This window comes from Zalophus californianus, chromosome 1, assembly GCF_009762305.2.
Source record: "Zalophus californianus isolate mZalCal1 chromosome 1, mZalCal1.pri.v2, whole genome shotgun sequence".
In the NCBI taxonomy this organism is placed as follows: domain Eukaryota; kingdom Metazoa; phylum Chordata; class Mammalia; order Carnivora; family Otariidae; genus Zalophus; species Zalophus californianus.
This window is the reverse complement of record NC_045595.1, coordinates 149139480-149161623: the sequence shown is the minus strand read 5'-3', so window position 1 is coordinate 149161623 and position 22144 is coordinate 149139480. Positions and strand designations below refer to the sequence as shown.

Below are 22144 nucleotides of genomic sequence, written 5' to 3'. Positions count from 1 at the left end.
GAGAGAGAACATCCTTAGTCCCAGGGTCCCCAAAACCCCCAGGGCCATCAGGGACTGGGGTAGAGTCCCTGGAGTTCTCCAGAGCAAGAGTGGCGTAGTGTCTCCCACGACTGCCTGATGGCTTCTGCTCTTCATTCAGCCGGAGCGGCCAAGACCAAAGCCCTCCTTGGTCACAGGTTGGTTTTCCTCTCAGGGATCCTCTTGGGCCTCGATCTCCAGAGAGACAGAGGAGTTCCTGGCAGGGTTGGGTGCATGGTTGCAGGCTCATGCTCTGGCTGTCGTTGCTGTCATGCTGGGTGGGTCGGCAGGGACCTGGTCACAGGCACTGCGCTGTGGCCCCTACAGAAGCCAGAGGCCGGACAAGTGAGGGGAAAGAGGGGACCTTCCTGTATAAGTGGCCTTTTGCGGGTCAGCAGTCTGTCGAGCAGAATCCTTACCATGTGTAAGTGGTGAGGACCGGAGGTGCGTGGAAGCCAAAACTCAGATGAGCCTCTGATGACCTTCTCCCAAGGCCGTGTAGCCGTGAGGGTGGTTTCCCAGCCACCAAGATGTCCTGAGAACCAAGGTGTGAGTTGTGGGGCCATTTCCCCGGGATTCAGAGCTCCCAGAGCAGGAGGGCTGAGGGAGTGAGGCCTTCCAGGTGCTGCTCCCTGCAGACTTTTCCACCTAAGACCTTGTCGGGCAGCCTGACTTGGAGAGAACCCATGGATGGGATTATGTACCTTTAGTTAAACAAGAATGATCACCTGAAAAGCAAGAATGATTATTTCAGTTAGTACATCAGCAGAGGTGACTCCTTTCCTTTTGGCATCCACGTGTCTTTTCTCCCTGATGCTGAGGTGGGGCTGGGGCTGGGGCTGGCGGTGGGGGAACCGGAGTTCCAACAGTGCTCATCCTTTAACTCAGCTTCCTGCTGATGTGCAGACAGGAGCCCCCTGAGAGCAGTAGTTCCTAACCTATTTCGGGTTCCTAATCCCACTGAGAATCTACTGAAAGGCGTAGGTCTTCTCCCTAGAAACAGTATGTTTGCGTAAAGTAAATGTAAAATGTGGCCATGTGAGTAAATGTAAATGCTTAGTAAAGTAATGTATAAAGTAAGTGCTTTCATGGGGGTCTGAGATCTTACAGGCTCCTGAAGGCTGCCGTGCACCCTGCATTGAGAACCGCTGCCCCAGGTGTTTCTGAAACAGGTGGGCACTTAGAAGCATTTTTTTCACATGGCCCAGGCTGGGCAGGTGCCTCTGCAGCTGTGGGTGAGCATGGGTTTCAGGAGGCCCTGCCACTTCCATTTCAGCTTATATTGTTGCAGCGAATCTTTGACAAGGACAGAGGAGAGGCGGGTCTGCCTTTGCCAGGGTGGAAGTGGCCCCTCTTCTCTTGCCAGGAGGCATTTCACAGCTCCATTTGGATGACCAGGGAGCATTACTTGAAAGAAATTCTACGAAATCTTAGCTGGCTCCCATTCTTCCATGGTAGCTCTTTCCAAATGGAGTGTCCAGAACGAGTGGGCCTCGCCGAGGGCCTGTGTGTGTGACCAGTGGACGGGCTGAATGCACAGCCTCGCGAAGAGGTTCGTTTCCTTTTCTCACCTCCGCCCACCGCCCTCCCGCCACACTTGTGGACACAGCCAGCTTGTCATCTGCTCGTTGGAGCTTGATCGAAGTGCACAGAGATCACAAAATCTTGCATCCACTCTGGAGGCCAGCAGCTCCCCTCCAGAGTCAGAGGGATGGAGGTGGGCTGGTTTCGGGTACTCATTCCTGGCTCTCACAGACTTTGAGCACCATTTCCCAGAGTCGCTGTCTGAGGGAAGGGAATGCCGCTCCTGTCCCGGACCGGTGGAGTGTGGCAAGGAGAGAAGGCAGTGGAGGGGCAGGACCCCTGTTTCCCACCCCACGTGTGTCTTCCCCGGAGGGGGTGAGATTTGAGGCAGTTGTCCACACAACAAAGGCTACTGAAGCCCTTTAACCTGAAGGGCTTTGTCAGATCTTCATCCTGAGCATCTAGAAGGCGGCGGGGGGTGGGGGTGGGGCGTCTTCAGGGAGAGAAGTACGGTAACCAGGCAGCCACAGAGATGAGCACCCTGCCTGAGCCCGACAGAGGATACGGTATTTAACACACTCCCAAACCAGTTTAGATGACACAGTACTGAGCAGGTGACAAGTAGGTGTGCTTACCCGCTTGTGCAGTTGACAGTTTTTGTGCATGAATGTGGAGTCCTTGGGCAGGACTGGAGAGCTTTATTCAAATTGGCCAGAGAGTTTCCTGAAGGAGATGAGACCTAGCCAAAGCATGAGTGTGTCTCTGGTTTAAATAAGCCAATGAATTGTCTCAGATCTCCTCTCTGTCCATGAAGAAGCACAGAGGTATGGATCAGCTGACCAGAGTCAGGTGTCACATGGCTGAAAAATTTTGGTGGAGGTGGTGGGGGTGCATTTTTAGGGCCCTCAGCAGTGATGTCAGTGGGCAATGGAATTGCACCTCCGCCCCCGCCCATGCGGTTGGCCACATGCAGACTCTTTCCACAGGCGCGTGGGTCTCCGGGCAGGGAGATGGGGCAGGTTCCTGATTTCCCCACCTCCCTCTTTGCCTGGCTAAAACGAGTTTTCCCTTCTCTGTTCCTTTCCTCAGTCCGTAGTGGCCTTTCTGAAGGATCCAAAAGGGCCCCCACTGTGGGAGGAAGATCCTGGAGCCAAAGATGTTGTCCACATTGACAGTGAAAAGGTAATTTATTCCCCATCAATTCTCGTAGACACTGGCAGCCTCCCACAACCAGGTGCTCCCTAGGGGAGATGTCCAAGGAAATGAGAAAGGGGAGTCTTCGGGGACGAGTTGTGCTTTCCTCCAGGGGAGCTGGGCTGCCAGGCCCCTAATATTTGTTCTTGCCAGCTCCACAGTGGAACCCACAGGAGATCACAGGCTGGCCGCCTGAGAGCTTTCTCCCTTCTTCACCGCCTTATTTAATGTATTTGAATGGGTTTAGATTTTCCTTATAGGAATATCCATTTAAATGTCCTTTCCTTATTATGTAACTCAGTCGTTGCTGGGATTGGCTGTATGTTTTTAAAACTGGGTTTTGTTTTTTGTTTTCTTTAAGAATAATCTCGGAGGTTTGGGTTGGATTGCCAGAGACTTGGGTCGGGGCTGTACAATTCTAAGTAATGTAAATCTGAACAAATTATTTATCCTCTTAAGCTTTCAATTCTGGATTTGGCTAGGATGGGGGGTCGGGGTAGAGCAGTGGTGCAGTCATAGCCTCCGTACTGTCCTGACCCTCCCTCTTTCTAGGCCTGCCTCCCTGACCTGAATATGCATCTTTATCCATGGGTACTTTACTTGCTTGGCTGTGCCTTCACATAGGGTGGGCAAGGACTTCTTTGTTCTATTCCCCACGGTCTGTGAGGCAAGCAGTGCTGTATTGTAGGTGGAAGGAGGATGGCCTTTTTTTTTTTTTTAACACGAAATACTCTTGACATACAGTGGTATTTTAGTTTCAGATACGTAACAGTGATTTGACAGTTCTGTATATTCCATAGTGCTCACCATGAGAAGAGTGGTTGCCATCTGTCATGATACGAAGTTATTACAGTATTATTGACTGTATTCCCTACGCTGTACTTTGATTCCTGTGACTTATTTATTTTATAACTGGAAGTTTGTGCCTCTTAATCCCTTTCACCTAGTTCATCACCCCCCACCCCCTTTCCCTCTGGCAACCACCAGTTTCTTCTTCTCTGAATTTATCAATCTGTTTCTGTTTGGTTGGTTTTGCTCATTTGTTTTGTTTTCTTAGATATATAAGTGATATCATAAAATATAAGTGAAATCACATGGTATTTGTCTTTCTCTGATTTATTTCAGTTAGCCTTATACCCTCTAGTTCCATCCATGTTGCTGCAAATGGTAAGATCTCTTTTTTAGGGCTGAGTAATAGTCCATTGTGTGTGTGTATATATATATATACACCTCATATTCTTTATCCATTCATCTATGGATGGACACTTGAGTTGCTTCCACATCTTGGCTATTGTAAATAATGCTGCAGTAAACATAGGGGTGCATTTATCTTTTCAAGTTAGTGTTTTCATATCCTTTGGGTAAATACCCAGTAGTGGAATTACTGGATCATATGGAATTTCCATTTTTAATTTTTGGATAAACCTCCCTACTCTTTCCGTAGTGGCTGCAGCAATTTATATTCCCACCAGCAGTGCACAAGGGTCCCTTTTTCTCTACATCCTCACCAATGCTTGTCATTTGTTTTTGTGATATGAGCTGGAGAATGTTTGTTCTTATCTTGATAATATAAAATGTACTTTTTATCTTCTTCTGCCTGTCCCCCCCTTTTCATTTAAAATCATTCACCCTTAATGCTTGTTAGCCCAAAAGAAAAGGGTGCCATTTATACTTTCTGGAGAAGGGATCCTGTGTGATCATTGTGGGCTAACCCAGTAGGTCTGTGGTGATTTGAATTAAGGGGCTGGGCATCAACATTTCTCTGGGATAGACCATGCCAGTATTGTCTGAAGAGAAGAAGCAGGCACCTGGGGTGCTCAGTCGGTTAAGTGTCCAACTCTTGATCTCAGCTCAGGTCTTGATTTCGGGGTCTTGCGTTCAGGCCCCATAGGGGGCTCTGTGCTTTTTTTTTTTTTTTTAAGATGAGGAGCATGTTGGGGGCAAGGGAAGATGGACAAGTGTCAGGAGGTAGTGACATCTGTGCTTGTAGTTATGAAAATACAAGCAGCCTAAACTCACTGTTGCTCCTAGGTAGATTTTGTGATAATGTGCATTTCTAGCCTTTCTGGAAAGGGAGTGCCTGCTACCTCCCTCCCCTAAGATGTTCATGTCCTAAAACTCCAAAGATCATTCTTCTGTAACTAGAAATATCAAGCAGAAAAATTTTTTTCACACCTGTGGGCATTACTCTTATTACACTTTGTGCTGTCTTCTGTCCCGTAAAAGTCTAAGGTATAGCTACCCTTCTGCTGATCGAGTCCCTACGATCAAATTCAAGTTTGAATTGCCGATTCGTATTTGTGAGCTTAGAATTCCACACTGTTGAAGGCAGTTAAGCATCTTTGAATGTAATATTTGTTTCTACCCAGGGTATGAAACCAAATTTTTACAGGCTCAGAAAAAACCTTTTCATCTCAGATCTTTACCAGGTTTTATCTCCAGGGATTTCAGAAGATCATTTTCAGAGCTTTTGCATTTTCTACCCATTGTCAGGGTCAAAGATCTTAAGTCAGTAATTCTTCCTTACCATGAGTAGAATTACATAATTACAGTTACTTAAACAAGAGTGAACATTTTCAGAATTTATTATAAAATGTTTTGAATTCCTACAAAATATTTGTAATATTTTTTATCTAACTGAAAAATTACAAGTAATATATATGCATTGTTGAAAATTTGGAAAATACAGTTTAAGGATAAGAGAAAAAAAAGTTACCCTATCCCTTCCCATTGAGAGATACCCAGTGCTGGTATTTTCTCTAGCCTTCGAGGCTTTCGACGTAGTGCATATATAAATATTTTTACTCACAAAAGTGTCGTTGCATTTTATATGCTGCTTTGTAACTTGCTTCCCCCCCACTTAATGTAACATGCATATCTTATTGTGACATTAAATACGCCTCTTCATCGTTTTTAATGATGCACTAGTATTCCATTGTGCGGGATGAACCGTCATCTACTTACCTAATGCCTTGTTGCTGCCAGAAAGGTGCATTTTGTACTCTCCTTTTATTTTCTTTATTATTCAAAAGAGAAAAACCTCTAATTGTCTTCTGTGGAAACCAGTTAGAGAAGCAAATTATTTTAATCAAAACATGCTCTGTCATTGCGCTTTTCTGCAGTCCTTGACAGATCTCCTTTTTCCGGAACATCGTTGACTCTTGTTGGAAGAAAGGTCTCCAACCCTGCCTTACACTGAAGTCTCTCCATTAGCACTGTTGTGACCATTTGTCTTTTTACATTTATTGTATTTATTTAAGAAATAATTATGTATTGCCTAATAATGTACCAGGTGCTATTCTAAGGGTTTTACAAATACAAATGATCTGTTTAGCTTGTAACCTCTGGGGGCTCGGGGACTCGCCTCATCTGTGTGCTTCTGTGCACACAGTGGACTCCTGGGCACATGGATGGTGGCAGCAGGGCTGAGGAAAGAGATGAGCGGGTGTGGGTTAACCCTGTGTTACCGTAACGAACAGCTAGATCCCCATCTGGCCAAGTTGGGCTATAAGAAAACAACCCCCCCCCCAAAAAAAACAAAGCCACTCCATAAATCATATGAAGGGGCAGCCTCATTGAACCGCATGGGACACGAATAGCTCCTTGCAGTCTTTGAATTGTTCAGGCGGAGCTGAAGGTAAAGCTGGTAGCCTGGTGCTGACTACTTCATCACACTAAGTGGCCTTGGGAGGGGCCTCAGGTTCCCTGTCTGTAATATGCGGGGATGGTACAGATTGTCTCAATCATCCAGCTCCTGATGGGCCATAACTCTGACTGCATGCCCCACATCTCAGGTCAGACCTCGGGACTTCTAATCCCCCCCCCCACCCCCGATGCTCCTCCGGCCGAGGCCGTGGCCCCCTGAGCAGGTGTTGCCTCCCTGTCATGTTCTTGTGTATGTGACCTGCCATGTTCTCTGTTTGTGCCTCAGGACTTCAGACGGCTCCTGAAGAAGGAAGAGAAGCCGCTCCTGATGATGTTCTATGCTCCCTGTGAGTGACCTTTCTCCTTTGGGCCAGAGTTAGTTGTTCAGACTCTTGCAGGGGCAGCTGGGGGTGGGAGGCAGGGGACTGGGAGCTCGCCCCAGCTCTCTGAAAGTGCGAAGGGTGTCCTTCACCCCTCTCTCTCTCTCTTTCTCTCTCTATGCCTCTTTGCCTTTTCACCTGGCTCCTCTCTTCCTGCTGTCCACATCAATTTTTCTCCCACTAGAATCTGCATCCTTCTGCCCTCTTTACCCTGAGCTCTACCCAGCGACAGCATGGCTCTCCTCTCCAGATCCTCCCGCCATCTCGCCGTGTCCCATTCCCTGCCCCTCTGCCTCCTGGGGGCCTGAAGCCCTTTCCCCCCAGCTGCGGGCCTGGGGGAGCCAGGTACCCCTGGAGCCGTGCTCTGTCTCAGCGTCCTCTCTCAGGTGCTGGGGCCGCTCACCGTCCAGAGCCTGGCTGGCCTCCCAGGGCAGCTGTTTGCCCAGCTCTGGCTCCACCTGTCAGGTGTGGGGGTTCCGGACCAGGGAGCAAAGGGCCCTGTATTTTGGCTCAGTCTCTAGATGAGGCGAGAGGCTGTAGGAACAGCAGAAAGACCATTGAGATGACAACCAGAAGGCCTAGGTTCTAACTCTAGCTGGGCCATCATCGAGCTGGGTGACCTTGGTCAAATCCTTCACCTCTCTGCCCCTCAGTTTCTGTTTCTGTAAGAGAAGGGGTTGGGTCAGAGCCGTGACTTTCAGAGTTTTTGACTGTATTTCATAGTATTCATGTAAAAATATTTGTCATTGCAACCTAGCACTATAAGTATGCACAAATTATATATATACATATATAGGTAAAAATTATATAATTTGTGTATACTTATAAGTAAGTTGAATAAGTAAATAAGCTGAAACAAGTTTTACAAAACCATACTTAACTCTTACTACTTGCCGTACACTCTGCCAGATGCAGTACACACTTTTTTTTTTCTATTTTGTTTGATTTAGAAGTTATGGTTTTTCCCACTATGTCATAACCCTCTAATAAAGTGTCTGCAAACTATGGCCCATGGACTGTCCATCTTTTTGGTAAGTTAATTTTTGTTGGAACATAGACACATTCATTTGTTTACACATTGTCTATGGCTGCTTTCAGGCTAAGCAGAGTTGAGTAGTTGACAGTATGTCCTGCAAAGCCTCACATACTCTGTCTGCCTGGGCCACCCCTGTGGTCTAACGGGTCCCAACCCACCGATCGAAAATCCTCGGATTATAGCCTGTGGAAGTTCCCTAATGACACTGTGTACTGCATATGCCCTTCTGGAAGCCAGCGGCCCAAAGGCTGGGGCCATGCGTGGTGGGAAGGGGGTGTACTGTGGCCTGTCCGTGGCTTGGATGAGTATCAGAGGCTATGGCATCAAGGTTCTGTTAAGTTTTTTTTGTTTTGTTTTGGTTTTTTTCCACTTTGGAACTGGTTTGTTTATTGCAGTAGTATACATAAGACACTGTATAGGTGCTCAAATCAATTGTATATCACGCTGCCTGGACTGGATTTCTGCCTAAAAGACATATGGCATATGGTGTATTTTCTTTTTCCTTTTTCCTTTTTTTTTTATTATGTAGGTTTCAGGTGTACCAATTATAATTTGACCTCTGCATATACAGCAAAGTGGTCACCCCCAAAAGGCTAGTTACCATCCAACACCCGACAGTGGACTCCCTTCACCCACGCCCAAGCCCCTTTCCCCTCTGCTAACCACTGAACTATTCTCTGTATCCAGGAGTTTGTTTTTGTTTTGTTTTTTAGATTCCATGTGGAAGTAAAGTTATGTGTTTTTTCTTTCTCCTTCTGACTTACTTCACTTAGCATAATGCCCTCAAGGTCTATCGATGTTGTTGCAGTTGGCAAGAGTTCATTCTTCTTTATTGCTGAGTAGTATTCTTTATCCATTCATCCATTGATGGATATGTAGGTTGTTTCCATATCATGGCTGTTGTAAATAATGCTGTGGTAAACATGGGGGTGCATATATCTTTTCAAATTAATGTTTCTGTATTCTTCGGATGAATACCCAGTAGTGAACCAGCTGAGTGGCTGCACCAATTTACGTTCCCACCAACAGTGTACAAGGCTTCCTTTTTCTCCACATCTCTGCCAAACTTGTTACTTCTTATCTTTCTGATTAAAGCCATTCTGACAGGTGTGAGGGTGGTATATCATTATGGTTTTGACTTGCATTTCCCTGATGACTAGTGATGTTGAGCATCTTTTCTTATGTCTCTTGGCCATCCGTATGTCTTCTTTGGAGAAATGTCTGGGCAGATCCTCTGCCCATTTTTTAATTGGGTTGTTTGTTTTTTTGTTGCTGAGTTGTATGAATTCTTGATATATTTTAGGTATTAACCCCTTATCAGATATCTTCTTCCATTCAGTAGGTTGCCTTTTTATTTTGGTGATGGTTTCCTTCAGTGTACAGAAGCTTTTTAGTTTGAAGCAGTCCCATTTGTCTGGTTTTGCTTGTGTGTTCCTTGCCTTTGGAGTCTGCACCACAAACACATAGCTAAGATTCATGTCAAGAAGCTTACTGCCTACATTTTCTTCTAAGAATGTTATGGTTTCAGGTCTTACATTCAAGTCTCTAATCCATTTTGAGTTGATTTTTGTGTGTGGTGTAAGACAGTGGCCTAGTAGTGTCATTCTTTTGCATGTGGCTGACCAGTTTTCTCAACACCCATTTGTTAAAGGGCCTGTTCTTTCTCTGTTGTATGTTCTTGGCTCCTTCTCACAAATTAATTATCTCTGTATGTGTGGGTTATCTCTGAGCTCTCGATTCTTTTCCATTAATCTGTGTATCTTTTATGCCAATACCATATTGTTTTGATTATTATGGCTCTGTAGTATAGTTTGGAATCAGGGAGCATGATACCTACAGCTTTGTTCTTCTTTCTTATGTTTCGACTATTTGGGATCTTTTGCGGCTCATAAAAATTTGAGAATTATTTGTTCTAGTTCTGTGAAATATGCCATTGGAATTCTGATAGGGATTGCACTGAATCTGTAGTTTGCTTTGGGTAGTGTGGACATTTAAACAATATTAATTCTTCCAATCCATGAGTGTGGAATATCTTTTATTTGTGTCATCTTCAATTTCTTTTATCAGTGTCTTATAGTCTTCAGTATACATACAGGTCTTTTACCTCCTTGGTTAAATTTATTCTTAGATATATTATTCTTTTTGATGCAATTTTAAATGTGATTGTTTTCTATTTTTCTTTCTGATAGTTTGTTATTAGTGTATGGAAATGCCACAGATTTCTATATATTGATTTTGTGTCCTGTGGCTTTACTGAATTTACTTATTAGTTCTAACAGTTTTTGGGTGTTTTTAGGGTTTTCTATATATAGTATCATATCATATGTAAAAGTATTTACAGTTTTACTTCTTCCTTTCTGATTTGGATGCCTTCCATTTCTTTTTCTTGCCTAATTGCTGTGGGTAGGACTTCCAATACTATGTTGAATAAAAGTGGCAAGAGTGGGCATACTTGTCTTGTTCTTGATCTTGGAGGAAAAGCTTTTAGCTTTTTCCTATTGAGTATTATGTTAGCTGTGGGTTTGTCATATATGGCCTTTATTATGTTGAGGTATGTTATCTCAATACGCACTTTGTTGAGGGTTTTTATCATAAACAGATGTTTAGTTTTATTGAGTGCTTTTTCTCTATCTATTGAGATGATCTTGTGATTTTTATCCTTCATTTTGTTGACCTGGTGTATCATGTTGGTTGATTTGCAGATATTGAACTACCCTTGCATCCCTAGAATAAATTTCACTTGATTGTGTTGTATAATCTTTTTAATGTACTGTTGAATTTGGTTTGCTAGTATTTTGTTGAGGATTTTTACGTCTATGTTCATCAAGGATATTGGCCTATAATTTTCTCTTTTTGTGGTGTCCTTGTCCGGTTTTAGTATCAGGGTAATTTTGGCCTCATAAAATGTGTTTGGAGGTATTCCCCTCCTCTTCAATTTTTTGGAAGAGTTTGAGAAGGATGGGTATTAAATCTTTGAATGTTTGGAAGAATTCATCAGTGAAGCCATCTGGTCCTGGACTTTTGTCTGTTGGCAGGTGTTTTATTACTGATTCAATCTGCTTGCTAGTAATTGGTCTATTTAGGTTTTCTGTTTCTTACTGATTTAATCTTAGAAGATTGTATGTTTCTAGGAATTTACATATTTCTTCTAAATTGTCCAGTTTGTTGGTGACCAATCACCCATACTAGTGTCTTACGATCCTTTGTTATTTCTGTGATGTGAGTTGTAACTTCTCATTTCAGTTCTGTTTACTCTTGAAAGCCTGCCTTGAATCCACCTTCTTGAGAAGTTCTTTGAGCAAAGACTCCTCCCATTTCCACCTGAGTGATCATGCCTCCCTGGATGGCTACCCTTCTGTGAGATTATGGTGGTTCTGCCTGACTTGGGCCTGTGGTTTATTCACCATGACAATAGCCTTTCCCCTGCCCCTGTTGATTGCTGGGTGTCCCTCTAACCCAGCCTCCTCTCAGACACCTGGCTTGCCTATGGAAAGGAGACCCTGGTATCCCACTTCTTGTTAGAGCTGGCTCTGCTCAGAATGATCTGCACTTTAACCCTGGGTCATTTTTTTCATTAATGTTCACTGGTTGGTTTCACCCCTTTTTGTTTCTCCTTGGAGTGATCTTATTAACTGCCCAGCTGTGAGTTGCTTCAGGAATTGTCCTGCCTGCCCAGCCGCTTGAGGACAGGGCCTCCTGTGGTTTCTCTCAGAAGCCTTCAGAACTGAATGCATTAGGTTAAATGAGACTAAAACAGAGTGTGTATCAGTATACGGTATGTGTCGCAAGGCAGGATCATGGTATAGCCGTGTGGGTTTCAGCATAATGACACTGGTTGAGCACTTACCAAGGGTGGTTCCCTAGCAGTCTGCGTTAGAGTGTGCGAGCCACCTCTCCACATCCCCTCCCCGGGCTGTCTGGCAGTGTGCCCCCTCACCACAGCAGGCAGAGAGGCAAGCATACTTACTGTGTTTATATAATGGAAAGCTGGGGTAGGAGAAGTGAGACCCCTTGTTGGTGTCACAGAGCAATTAGTAGTTGGGGAGGGAGGGAGAAAACTCGGGGCTGTTAAGTTCAAATTTGTGGAGGGGTCAGATTGGATGGCCTCCTGGGTCCCAGGTAACCCCAGGACTCTTTTGTTGTTGTTTTTATTGAAACAAACTTGTGCTTTTATTATACGTGTCCACTCAAGCCTTCATGGCTTCATAATTCAGCTTATTCCTGGAAACACACCAATTCCCTAAGTGGGAAGTCTTTTAGGACTCTGATCCTTTGATCATGATTGGGGTGAGTGAGTCTGAAGGCAATGGGAGGCTTTACTTGTGACAAAGTATCCGGTTCCTCAGGACCTACTGCCTATTCAGTAGATGTTTGCTGACTGAATTAGTGAGAAAGTAAAAGGGTGACCGCTCTAACTTTGGGGAGTTGAGAGTGACAATTAGTCTTACTTCTTCCACTGCCTCTCAGTCGAATCTGTTGGAAGATAAATTCAGATAGGGATCACAGTACCAGCTCTATTTTTGGTGAAGTTGAATTGGAAACTGGCTTGGCCCAGAGCTTCCTATTACTCTTCCCATCACCTCTTCACCTCACTAACTTCTTCTCCCAGGACTGCTGGGCTCCATCCACGGGGAGTTCGGGGGACGCGGCGGGTAAGGCTGCTGCAGGCTGCAGGCAGGCAGAGCTGGACGAGAGACGCCAGCCCTGTGGGGACAGTTCATAAGTTAAGCTTCTGACTGATGCACGTGGCCATCAAGTCACCAAGTGAAGAGTGGGTGAAAGCAAGTGCCCTCCCACCCCCACTCATTTTTCCTCCTGAGAGTGACAGCCTCTGTCCACTGTGGAGGGGATCCCCCACGGCCGCAGACCCCCCGGGGGTACACACTCAGGTCTTGTGTTCCTGGGGCCTGCCCTGCTGAGTGTCAGGCGCTGTCTCCACTCCACAGAGGGCAAAGCTGAGGCTCAGACTGTGTGGCCAGGCTTAGAGAGGCAGCAGATGGTCAAGGGGAGAAGCAGGCCTGGGTCTCCTACTCCTCGGAGCCGAGCTTCTTCCTCTGCTGTGCGGCCTCCTGTTTGTCTCTACTGTGTGACATCCAGCTTGGGGCATGGGCACCTGGCCGAGGCGGCCTTGTTGTCCCTGTGTGCAGCCTCTGTGAAGTCCCACAGTGGGAACGGTGTCCCCTGACAGATGGCACATTCCTTTCTTCATGGGGATGGTGCTGTGTGGGCTGCTGGAGGGAGGTACCTCGTCTTCTGAGGGCAGAAGCTGTGGGCTTGTGCTGTGTGCTGACCTGGCAACAGCTCCCACTCTCCTGAGTCTCCCGGAGTCTGAGCCTGTACTAATGGCATGAGCCTGAGCCCACGCTTCATATGCTGCTGTGTGTCCCGTTGTGTGTTCATCTGTCTGCCAGGCAGGGATGTCAGGGAGGGGCTGTGGGCGCTTAGGGAGCTCCATGTCAAAATAGCCTGTGTCACATTTGGTCCAGTAGACTTGGTCCTGGGGAGGTTCCAGTGGTCCCAGGGTAGCTAGGACCTGCTCACAGTTCTCCAGAGTCTGTATGTGGCCCAGGGGGTAAGAGCACCTTTCTGATCTGTACTACTCTGCCCACGGTCGGTCTGCCACGGCGTTAGCTAACATGGATTAGAGCTTGTCAGCCTGCCGCTGCATGGCCCTGTCCCCCCTGTGTCATGTTGAGATGAGATCCAGCCTGACACGGGGTTCTGGGCAGCTCTGGTGTCTGCGGCCTTCAGGTGCATCTCAAAGCCTTTTTATAGCAGAGCGTCTGTCAGAAAGAATAACAGCTTGTCATGTCAGAGTTCCTTATGTCTGAAGAAACCAGTGCGTGTGCCCTGTGGGGTCAGTGCCAAAATGTGGCCTGCTCCGACTGATGCAGGGTGGGGCATGCTTTTAAATCAAGGTCACTCTGAAGTACTAGCGGATCTTTGGGGCTTGGCTGTCTGGGCCCCGTGTCCCCCAAGGCTTGGGGGGCCTTCACCATCCCAGGGAGAGAAGAATGTGACCACATGGTAGACCACAGAACCCCATAGAGGGTTGAGCCAAAGACATCATAGAATCGTCCGATGTCAGAGCTAGAGGGGGCCTGAGGTGGTCTGCTCCAACCCTCATTTGCCAGAAGGAGCCATCAGGCAGAGAGGAGAGGTGACCTGTCCAGGGCCGTGCAGTGCATGACGGGAAGACAGGCACTCAGGTGTGCCGATCCTGGCCTGGCGCTCCTCCCACGAGGCCTCAGCTGGTACTTTCACACCAGCCCGTCTCCACTCACTGCCTAATTATTCCTGTGGATGGAAGGAAAGGGGCGTGGAAATCCCAAAGCTCATCGTATCTGTGGTTGGACAGTTTTCTTCCTAATGGCATCTGGTTCATGTTCATTCGTAGCCCCTGACCAGGCAGTGAGGGGAGGCTTTTAGCTGCGCTTTCCTGTCGCCTCTTCTGGTTCCCGGAATTCCCGGTGAACTCATGATCAGCCCTAAATTATTCCCTGCTTTGCCCTTCTCCAGCCATGTCGTGTTTGCTTCGTCAGTCCCACACTTATTGAGGGACTGCTGGGCTGTGTCCTATCCTCTGCCATTGAGACTGTAAGCTCTTTGGAGGGCAGGGCCTCTGCCTCCTGTTCCTTCTGTGTTCCCACGCCCTGGGGCAGTCCTGCCCTTCTGCAGGCTGGGTGAAAGTTGGCTGCCAGAGGTCGGCCTGAGGGGAGGGAGGGCAGGGCACGGGGGTCTGGCACCCGCTATAACCATGTCTGCTTTCTCTCCTGCCCGTGACTAGGGTGCAGCATGTGCAAGAGGATAATGCCCCATTTCCAGAAGGCCGCGACCCAGCTGCGAGGCCACTTTGTAAGTGAGGCCCAAGGGCCTGGCCGGGCTGGCCGGCTCACCTGGAGAGTCGGTGGAGGCGGGGCTTAGGGCGGGGGAGGGCAGATTTGAAAATTGTGAGGACTTCCCCTCCTACCGCTGCCCTGCTCTCTGCGCCCGTGATCCAGACCTGTCCTTGGTGGATGCTGAGAACTCCACAGGGTTGCTGGGACCAGCAGAATCTGGCTCTTGTCCAGCCAAGGCCGGTGACGCAATAGCCAGGAAACCAGCAAGAAGCACAGGTGGTATTGCTGGGTGACCAGGGGCCATCTGCAGACCATCAGCGCTCCAGAATGACCGGGGCGGGGCTCCAAAGTGGGCCTAGGCTCCTGGTGCTGGGTAGCCCAGTGGCAAAGAAAGGGGTGTTGGTGACCAGTGGTGGGCCCAAAGCACAAGCGGGTTCCGGGGGCAGTTTCCTGCCAAGCTTGCCAGGGCTGTGGTTCCTGTGTGGTGGGACAACAATAGAAATGACAGCAGAAATAGGTAGTCCAGGCGGGGAGCTGGAGACCTGAGCTTGCAGGTGCTCTCTGAAGGACGGTGTGCAGCGTGTGTGGGGATGGGAAGCAGACAGGAGCCAGGGTTGTCTCGGGGATGCCCACCTTTCAGGGACAGGAGGGGGAAGAGGAACCATTGAGGAAGTGGGCCTCAGGAAGGAAGAGAACCCGGGATGGTGCAGGAGGGGCGGGGGAGACCGGGCAGTCAAAGCTCACCAAGCTGAGGACCCCTCACTGATGGTCCTGGTCATCTCTGTGCGGCCCCCACCCACCAGCCTTGTCTCTTCTCCGCTGTACGTCTGTCCAGTTTTACACTTACCCTGAGCCACAGAGATTTGGGGTTTTTTTTTGTTTTGTTTTTGTTTCCATTGGCGGCAAGAGAAAAAGAGTTGCTGGCTCCTCCAGGGAGCGTGGAAAAATCCATACACGTTTTATGAAAGGTTGTGGGGAGGAGAGCCATCACGGTGGGGCTGGCCAGAGTCCCATGAAGGGAGTTCTGAGGTGTTAAGTCTGAATCATGGTATTTATGGATCAAACTAAGTTGGTGATTAGTTCAAAGTCATTTTAAAAAGTTGACATGGCAGCACCTGGGCATGGTGACAGCCCCGCCAGCTGGGCTGCCTGCAAGATTGGGTTGCAGAGAGCTGGTGCTTTCTCTTTTGACCTCATTCTGGCGCAACACCAAGGTCCTGCTTGTTTCTCACTAAGGAATTTTTAGCAACTTGCCTAGAGATGTTTGGCCTCGGGGCACAGATACATCACTTGGGGGGAAGTTTCACTGCATTTTGGGGCCTCAGTAGATAGCATATTTCACGATTATTTCGCCTGGAGAAAAGGCTTAATTACCCAGTGTTCTCCCTACCCACACTCGTTTACCGTTAGAAAACTCACCTCAACTTCCTAACTCTGTGGTGTGATTGAAGTCAAACAGCTCCAGCCCCGGTCAGATCACAAATGCCTGGCCAGCTCCATCAGAGCAGGCGAGGTCTTGGGGCCAGTGTTGTGCGACATCTGGAAGATGCTCAGCCAATGGCACATCTCCCTGCCGAACTTAGTATTCTTCCCAGCCCCTCCTGTGCTCCCACAGAGCTTGTCTCTGCCATGCATGGCCAGGTCTACTCCTCTTTGCTTTCATTCCAGATCATGTTGTTCACCCGTTGATACTAATTATAATATGGTTTTCTCACTGTAGTGTGAGCTTCTTGAGCACTGGGGCCGTGTTTGGTCCGTGTCTGGTTCTTCAGCACAAGCACAGAGCCAAGCTCATAGTGGTACCCCATATGTGCTGATGAATGAATGAGTGAGCGTGTGGCTTATCACTCCTGAGGACGTTTTATTTTAAGCTCTGCATTTACTTAAAAAAATGATGCTCCTCTTTTTTTTTTTTTAATATTTTATTTAGTTATTTGAGAGAGAGAGAGCACAAGCACAAGTCGGGGGAAGGATATAGGGAGAGAGAATCTCAAGCAGACTCCACACTTGATCCCACGACCCTGAGGTCATGACTTGATCCAAAACCAAGAGTTGGATCCTCAACCGAATGAGCCACCCAGGTGCCCTGATGTTCCTCTTTTTAAAGGACGTCAGAGCATCAGTTATTAAGGACAGAGACAAAGTGGGAAGGATGTTTGTGGGACGAGGTCTTTCTCCTTGGCCTTGGGCTCACATGAGGCTCTTTCTCAAGATTAGCCCTGAAGATAACTTGTTTTAAGGGTACTTGCTTCCAAAAAAGAAAACAACAATAACTACAACAACAACAGTGCCTGCTTCTGCCTGGGCCCAAGTCAAGAAACATAAAAAGTGACCCTCCCAGTTCCCTAGACAACATTATGGAAGACTAAGTGGGGTCGTCTGGGTGCCTGGAGCGCCTGGCTGCTCAAGCCCAGCTTTGGCTAGGTGTTAGTTACCTTGGCCTAAGGCATCTGTGTTGTGTGAAATCATTCATTTCCTTGCTTCTGTGTTTTCTTGCTTGGGGTACGTTTTGTTCTGTTTCTTAGGAAAGCACCTTTAGCAAGTTCTCATCCTTTCCCAGCTCCATAACTGGGGAAAAGTGTGGCCACATGCACACGACCTGCTGCAGGAGGCCTCTGGAGGCCAGGGCTCATGGTACAGCCACAGCTCCCCAAAAAGAGGGCGACCAGAAGCGTGATTCCTTTCTGTCCTCACCGCAGGGCAGAGATGGGCTGCTAGTCCCCAGAAATCAAATGCTTGCCCCCTCACCACTGCTGAAACCCAGCTGGACTAGCACCTCCCGTCTTCTCTCCGTCTCGGTCATCTGTGAGCCCTTTTTGGCTAGCCGTGTCTGTAGCAAGGGTCAGAAACCCTCCTCCTCGACAAATTTCTTGGGAGGTATCCAACTTGATGATGTCTTTAAGATGTAAGCTAGGCCAGGTCAGCGATGCTCAGCTTTTGCCATTTTCCAAACTCAGATCTGCCTCTCTTTGCTGTCATTAACATCTGGTGACTCATCGGTATCTGTCCTGTGTACTGCTGCTAATTGACATCTTGTCAGCAACCGTTGCTGTTCCCTGTCTCAGAGCAGCCTTCAGAGCCTGTCCCCATCTGCCTCCTCTTCCCAGCTTTGCTAGTGACTGAGGTCCACCCTGAGTCTTTTGTTGACCTTGGCCATCATGGGCCATCGAGGTGTGAACACCGTGACATGGGTCGGTCATGGTGACAGACTTGGGCAGATTACACTCTGGGGCTGGCCCTTTACTAACCAGCTAGGAGATCTTGGGCAAATAGCCTTGGAGTCTCTGGTTCCCTGTCTGGAAAATGGGGATGATGATGCAAACCCTGTCTAACTCGCTAGGTTGTTATGAAGAGCAAGTGGCTGGTGTGGGGAAACAGCTCTGTAACCTACAGATACTTCACGGATGCACATGATTGACCCCCTCCACTGCTCTGTGCTTACTGTTCCTCCCACTCGCGAAATGAGGGTGCTCCCGAGCTTCCTCTTTTCAGCCTCTTTTCTTATTAGCACAGTGGAACGAGGGCTCGGCACTGTGCTTTCCTTATTGTGATGGTCTCTCCCTCAGTGATTTTATCTACGTCTGTAGTTTCAACAAAATGCAGCTCCGTGGAGCCTGAGTCCCTAAGTTCCAGGACCATGTATCAGACTCCCTGCTTGACATCTTGGTCTGCATTTTTCTCCTTACATCCCAAATGCAGGATGTCTAAAATAAAATTCAGTATCTTGCCACGCAGCGGACTGCCAGCTTGCTTTCGTGACTCTCCCCAAGTACCCCAGGCTCCTCTGCCAACACGCCTTTTTCCCGGGGCCTCATCATACGTCTCTCTCCCTCACATCCTCCATCCTCTCTCTGCCCACCACCCTGGGTCAGGCCCTGGTTAGCCCACCAGGGTGATTGCAAGAGACTGCTGACTTCTCTTCCTGACCCATGACTTGCCCCTTACAGCCTGACCTGTTTATATTTAAAAAAGAAAAGGGGGGTGGGTACCTGGGTGGCTCAGTCAGTTGAGTGTCCAACTCTTGGCTTCGGCTCAGGTCATGATCCCAGGGTCCTGGGAATGAGCCCTGCTCAGCGGGGCGTCTGCTTCTCCCGCTCCCTCTGCCCCTCCCCTGCTCATGCTCTCTCTGTCTCTCTCTCAAATAAAATAAATAAAATCTTAAAAAAAAAAATGCAGCTGGAAAACCCTCCAGCGCCCCCTGAATAAAGTCCTGCTTGCTTAGGCATTAAAAGCCTTTTCCAGAGTGAGCTCAGTGGACTGGTCCAGCCTTCTCTTGTAGCCCCCTTCTGTGTCCTACTGTCCGGTTAAACCAGCATATTCCCCGCTTCTTGGGCTGCATCTCGTTTTGTCTCACTTCCGTGTCTGTGGAAATCTTACCTTCCCTTGAGCACCAGCTCTGTGAAGCTTCCATCTTGTTCCTGTCGGATCATGAGGCAGAGCGAGTCACGCCACCGAACGGCACCAGCACCTGTGGCTCCAGGTCAGGCCTTGTGGCCTTAACTTTTCGGTTGAGACCAGTTTTGCCTCATTTGGCTTTACAGACTCCAAAAAGTGTTTGTACGCAGTTGTTCAAGAAATATTTATCTCAGGGCGCCTGGGTGGCTCTGTTGGTTAAGTGTCTGCCTTTGGCTTAGGTCATGATACTGGGGTCCTGGGGTTAAGCCCCGTGCCAAGCTCCCTGCTCAGCAGAGAGTCTGCTTCTCCCTCTCCCTCTGCCCCTTCCCCCTGCTCGTGTGCTCTCTCTCAATAAATAAATAAAATCTTTAAAATAAAAGATTAAAAAAAAATACTTATCTCATTAATAAATGCCCCCAAGAGGCACAAGAGTACTACAGAAACCCTGAGAACTAAAAGTTCATCACAAGCAAAGATGGTTTGGAAAGGCTGCACAGGAAGGTGGGGTGAATAAATCTTAGGTAGTAATTGTGAGATGGGGAGTGGGCATCCTAAGCAAAAAGACTAGAAGACACAAAGTAAGGGCCAGGGGAATACAGCATGTATTCTGGAAGTTTGGGCAGAATTGCAGAGCTTCTTAGTAGTATTAATGAAAACGGCTAACATATTTTTAAATTTATTTTTGTAATTTAAATTCAATTAATTATCGTATACTGTATTATTAGTTTCAGCGGTGGAATTCAGTGATTCATTAGTTGCATACAACGCCCAGTGCTCATTACATCACATGCCCTCCTTAATGTCCATCACCCATTTACCCCATCCCCCCCAACCTCCCCTCCAACAACCCCCAGTTTGTTTCCTAGAGTTGAGTCTCTTACGGTTTGTCTCCCTCTCTGATTTCGTATTGTTTTATTTTTCCCTCCCTTCCCCTATGATCCTCTGTTTTCTTTCTTAAATTCCACATAAAAATGAGATCATATGATAATTGTCTTTCTCTGATTGACTTGTTTCACTTAGCTTTATACCCACGTCATTGCAAATGGCAAGATTTCATTTTTTTGATGGCTAACATTCCATTGTGTGTGTGTGTGTGTATATATCTATATCTATAGATATAGATATAGATATAGATATAGATATCTCACATCTTCTTTATCCATTCATCTGCCAGTGGACATCTGGGCTCTTTCCATAGTTCGGCTACTATGGTCATGAACGGCTAACGTATTCTGAGAGTTGTAGATACTTTACTTTGAGTGTTGTAGATCCTTTATCTGTACTACCTTTCAGTAATCACAAGAGGTAGCTGCCGAGGAGGAAACTGAGGCACACAGGCAACTGACTTGTTCAAGGAAATACATCTACTGAGTAGGGATTTAGGACCCAAACGAACATCCTGACGCCCGCGCCTGAGCCTCCTGGCCGCCGTGGTATATTGCCAACTGCAGGGTGCCTTAGACGGCAAGCAGTCCAACTTCCTCCCTGTGCAGCGGTCTCAGACTCTCCCATTCCTGGGAGAATAAAAAACCTAGACCCTAGCAAGTACATAACTAAGAGTTTTATAAGAAAGAAGAATTCGAAATGAGTTAGGGACTGTACGGTCTTTGAGTGTGGTGTTAGATGCTAGCCCGTATTCCGTGGAATTGAAAGGTTTTGTGCAGGGGAGTGATGTAATGAAAGAGGAGGTTGTGGAAGATTAATCTCATGGTGGATGTGTGCAGACGCTAGGGAGATCAATTAGAATAAAAAAAGAACTTTAAAGTAGACAATTATTACTGGAACAGGCTGCTGAATCAGTCTGGGGAAATGAGCAGAATGGCTTTTAGAGGGTCCCAGGGCTTCTAGTAAGTTCTATTTCAGGCTTATTCTCCCCGTGTTTCTTGCAGCATCCCACAGATGAGCTGGGGAGAAAAGTCAGTGATTTAGTAAGCATTTATTGTGTGCCACTGTATGCCGGGCATTGTGCTAGCTACCTAAGACCGTTGGAAAGACATGTTTAGATGCCTCTAGGGATGGTGCTGCCAGAGGTACAGGTGGCTTCCATCACCAGGAGGATTTGGTAGGAAATCAAGAACTTGACGATTATTGAGCACCAGTTTGGTGCTGAGTCCTCTGACATGGGTCATCTCCTTCAGTTCTCTTGAGAGCCCTATGATTACTTTCATCACCCACGTCTCCCACACAAGGATCCTCAGTGAGGGTGAGTGACTTGCCCAAGGTCACATGATTCCTAAGTGGATGCAGTCTTTGGAATCAAGTTTGTTGTCCATTGAGACTACTGTTTTCCTTTTTCTCTTCCTATGTTTCCATATATATTGTTCAGCACAGTCGGCTTCCCGGGTTTCTTCTCTCTGCTTCTGTGACTGCTCCTGGCTTTCTGAACTTCCTTTCCTCTCCCCTCCGTGCTGCCCTGCTTTGAGGAGCAGTCTTCCTGTGTCTGGCCACTCTGACTTCTTTCTCTCTGGGTTGTTCTTAGTATTTAGTAACATAGCTACTAAAATTCTCCTTTCCCATTAGGTGTGTTGGATAGGGGGGGCCCCTGCAACCAGAACAAGTTCAGACTTCGGAGGTGGTCCAGTCAGGCTGTAGGTAATGGTTACAAACAGGAGGAGAGAAGCGAGGGATCTAGCAGTCTGGAGGGAAGAGAGTCAGGCAGGTGGATTGTCATGAGAGCCACACTCTCTTCTGGCCACATAGGAGCTGTGAGTTGCACACAAAGCCGAGGTGGACAGATGGAGGCAGGCCACGAGGACGTTGTGGAATGGCTGAGTGGTGACTCAGCAGCTTAGGAGAGGAGTACAACCTTGGTTGACATGGGCAGGGAGAAAGCATAATGTGGACTTGGGTGCAGTAGCCCCACTCTAGGACCTGTTTGAACTTGGTAGCAAGGCCAGGTGTCTTCTTCAGCCCTCAGAACTTTGTTTTTGCTCTGGGATGGCTCTCCCCTACAGGGCAAGTAAAAGAAACCCCTCTACAGAGGGCCAGCACCTGGCCCAGACCCTGCATCTTCCAGAGCTCTGGGCCGTCATTCCCAGCTGGGTTAGCTTGCTTTGCTCCCCCGCTGCCCAGGGCTGCACGTCAGTCTGTGAGGCTCTGTCCCCTTCATCTGT

The 22144-nt window shown here is 47.6% G+C and overlaps 1 protein-coding gene across 4 annotated transcripts in view; it reads left to right on the top strand.

Moving 5' to 3' along the window:
* Nucleotides 1-22144, top strand: part of PDIA5 (protein disulfide isomerase family A member 5) — a 93567-nt gene that overhangs the window by 35361 nt on the left and 36062 nt on the right. For all 4 annotated transcript variants that reach the window (XM_027585688.2, XM_027585689.2, XM_027585686.2 and 1 more), the window contains 3 exons: nucleotides 2632-2724; nucleotides 6668-6728; nucleotides 14585-14652. In XM_027585688.2, coding sequence (XP_027441489.1) covers nucleotides 2632-2724; nucleotides 6668-6728; nucleotides 14585-14652 — 222 coding nt within the window. The remainder of the gene's footprint in view (nucleotides 1-2631; nucleotides 2725-6667; nucleotides 6729-14584; nucleotides 14653-22144) is intronic.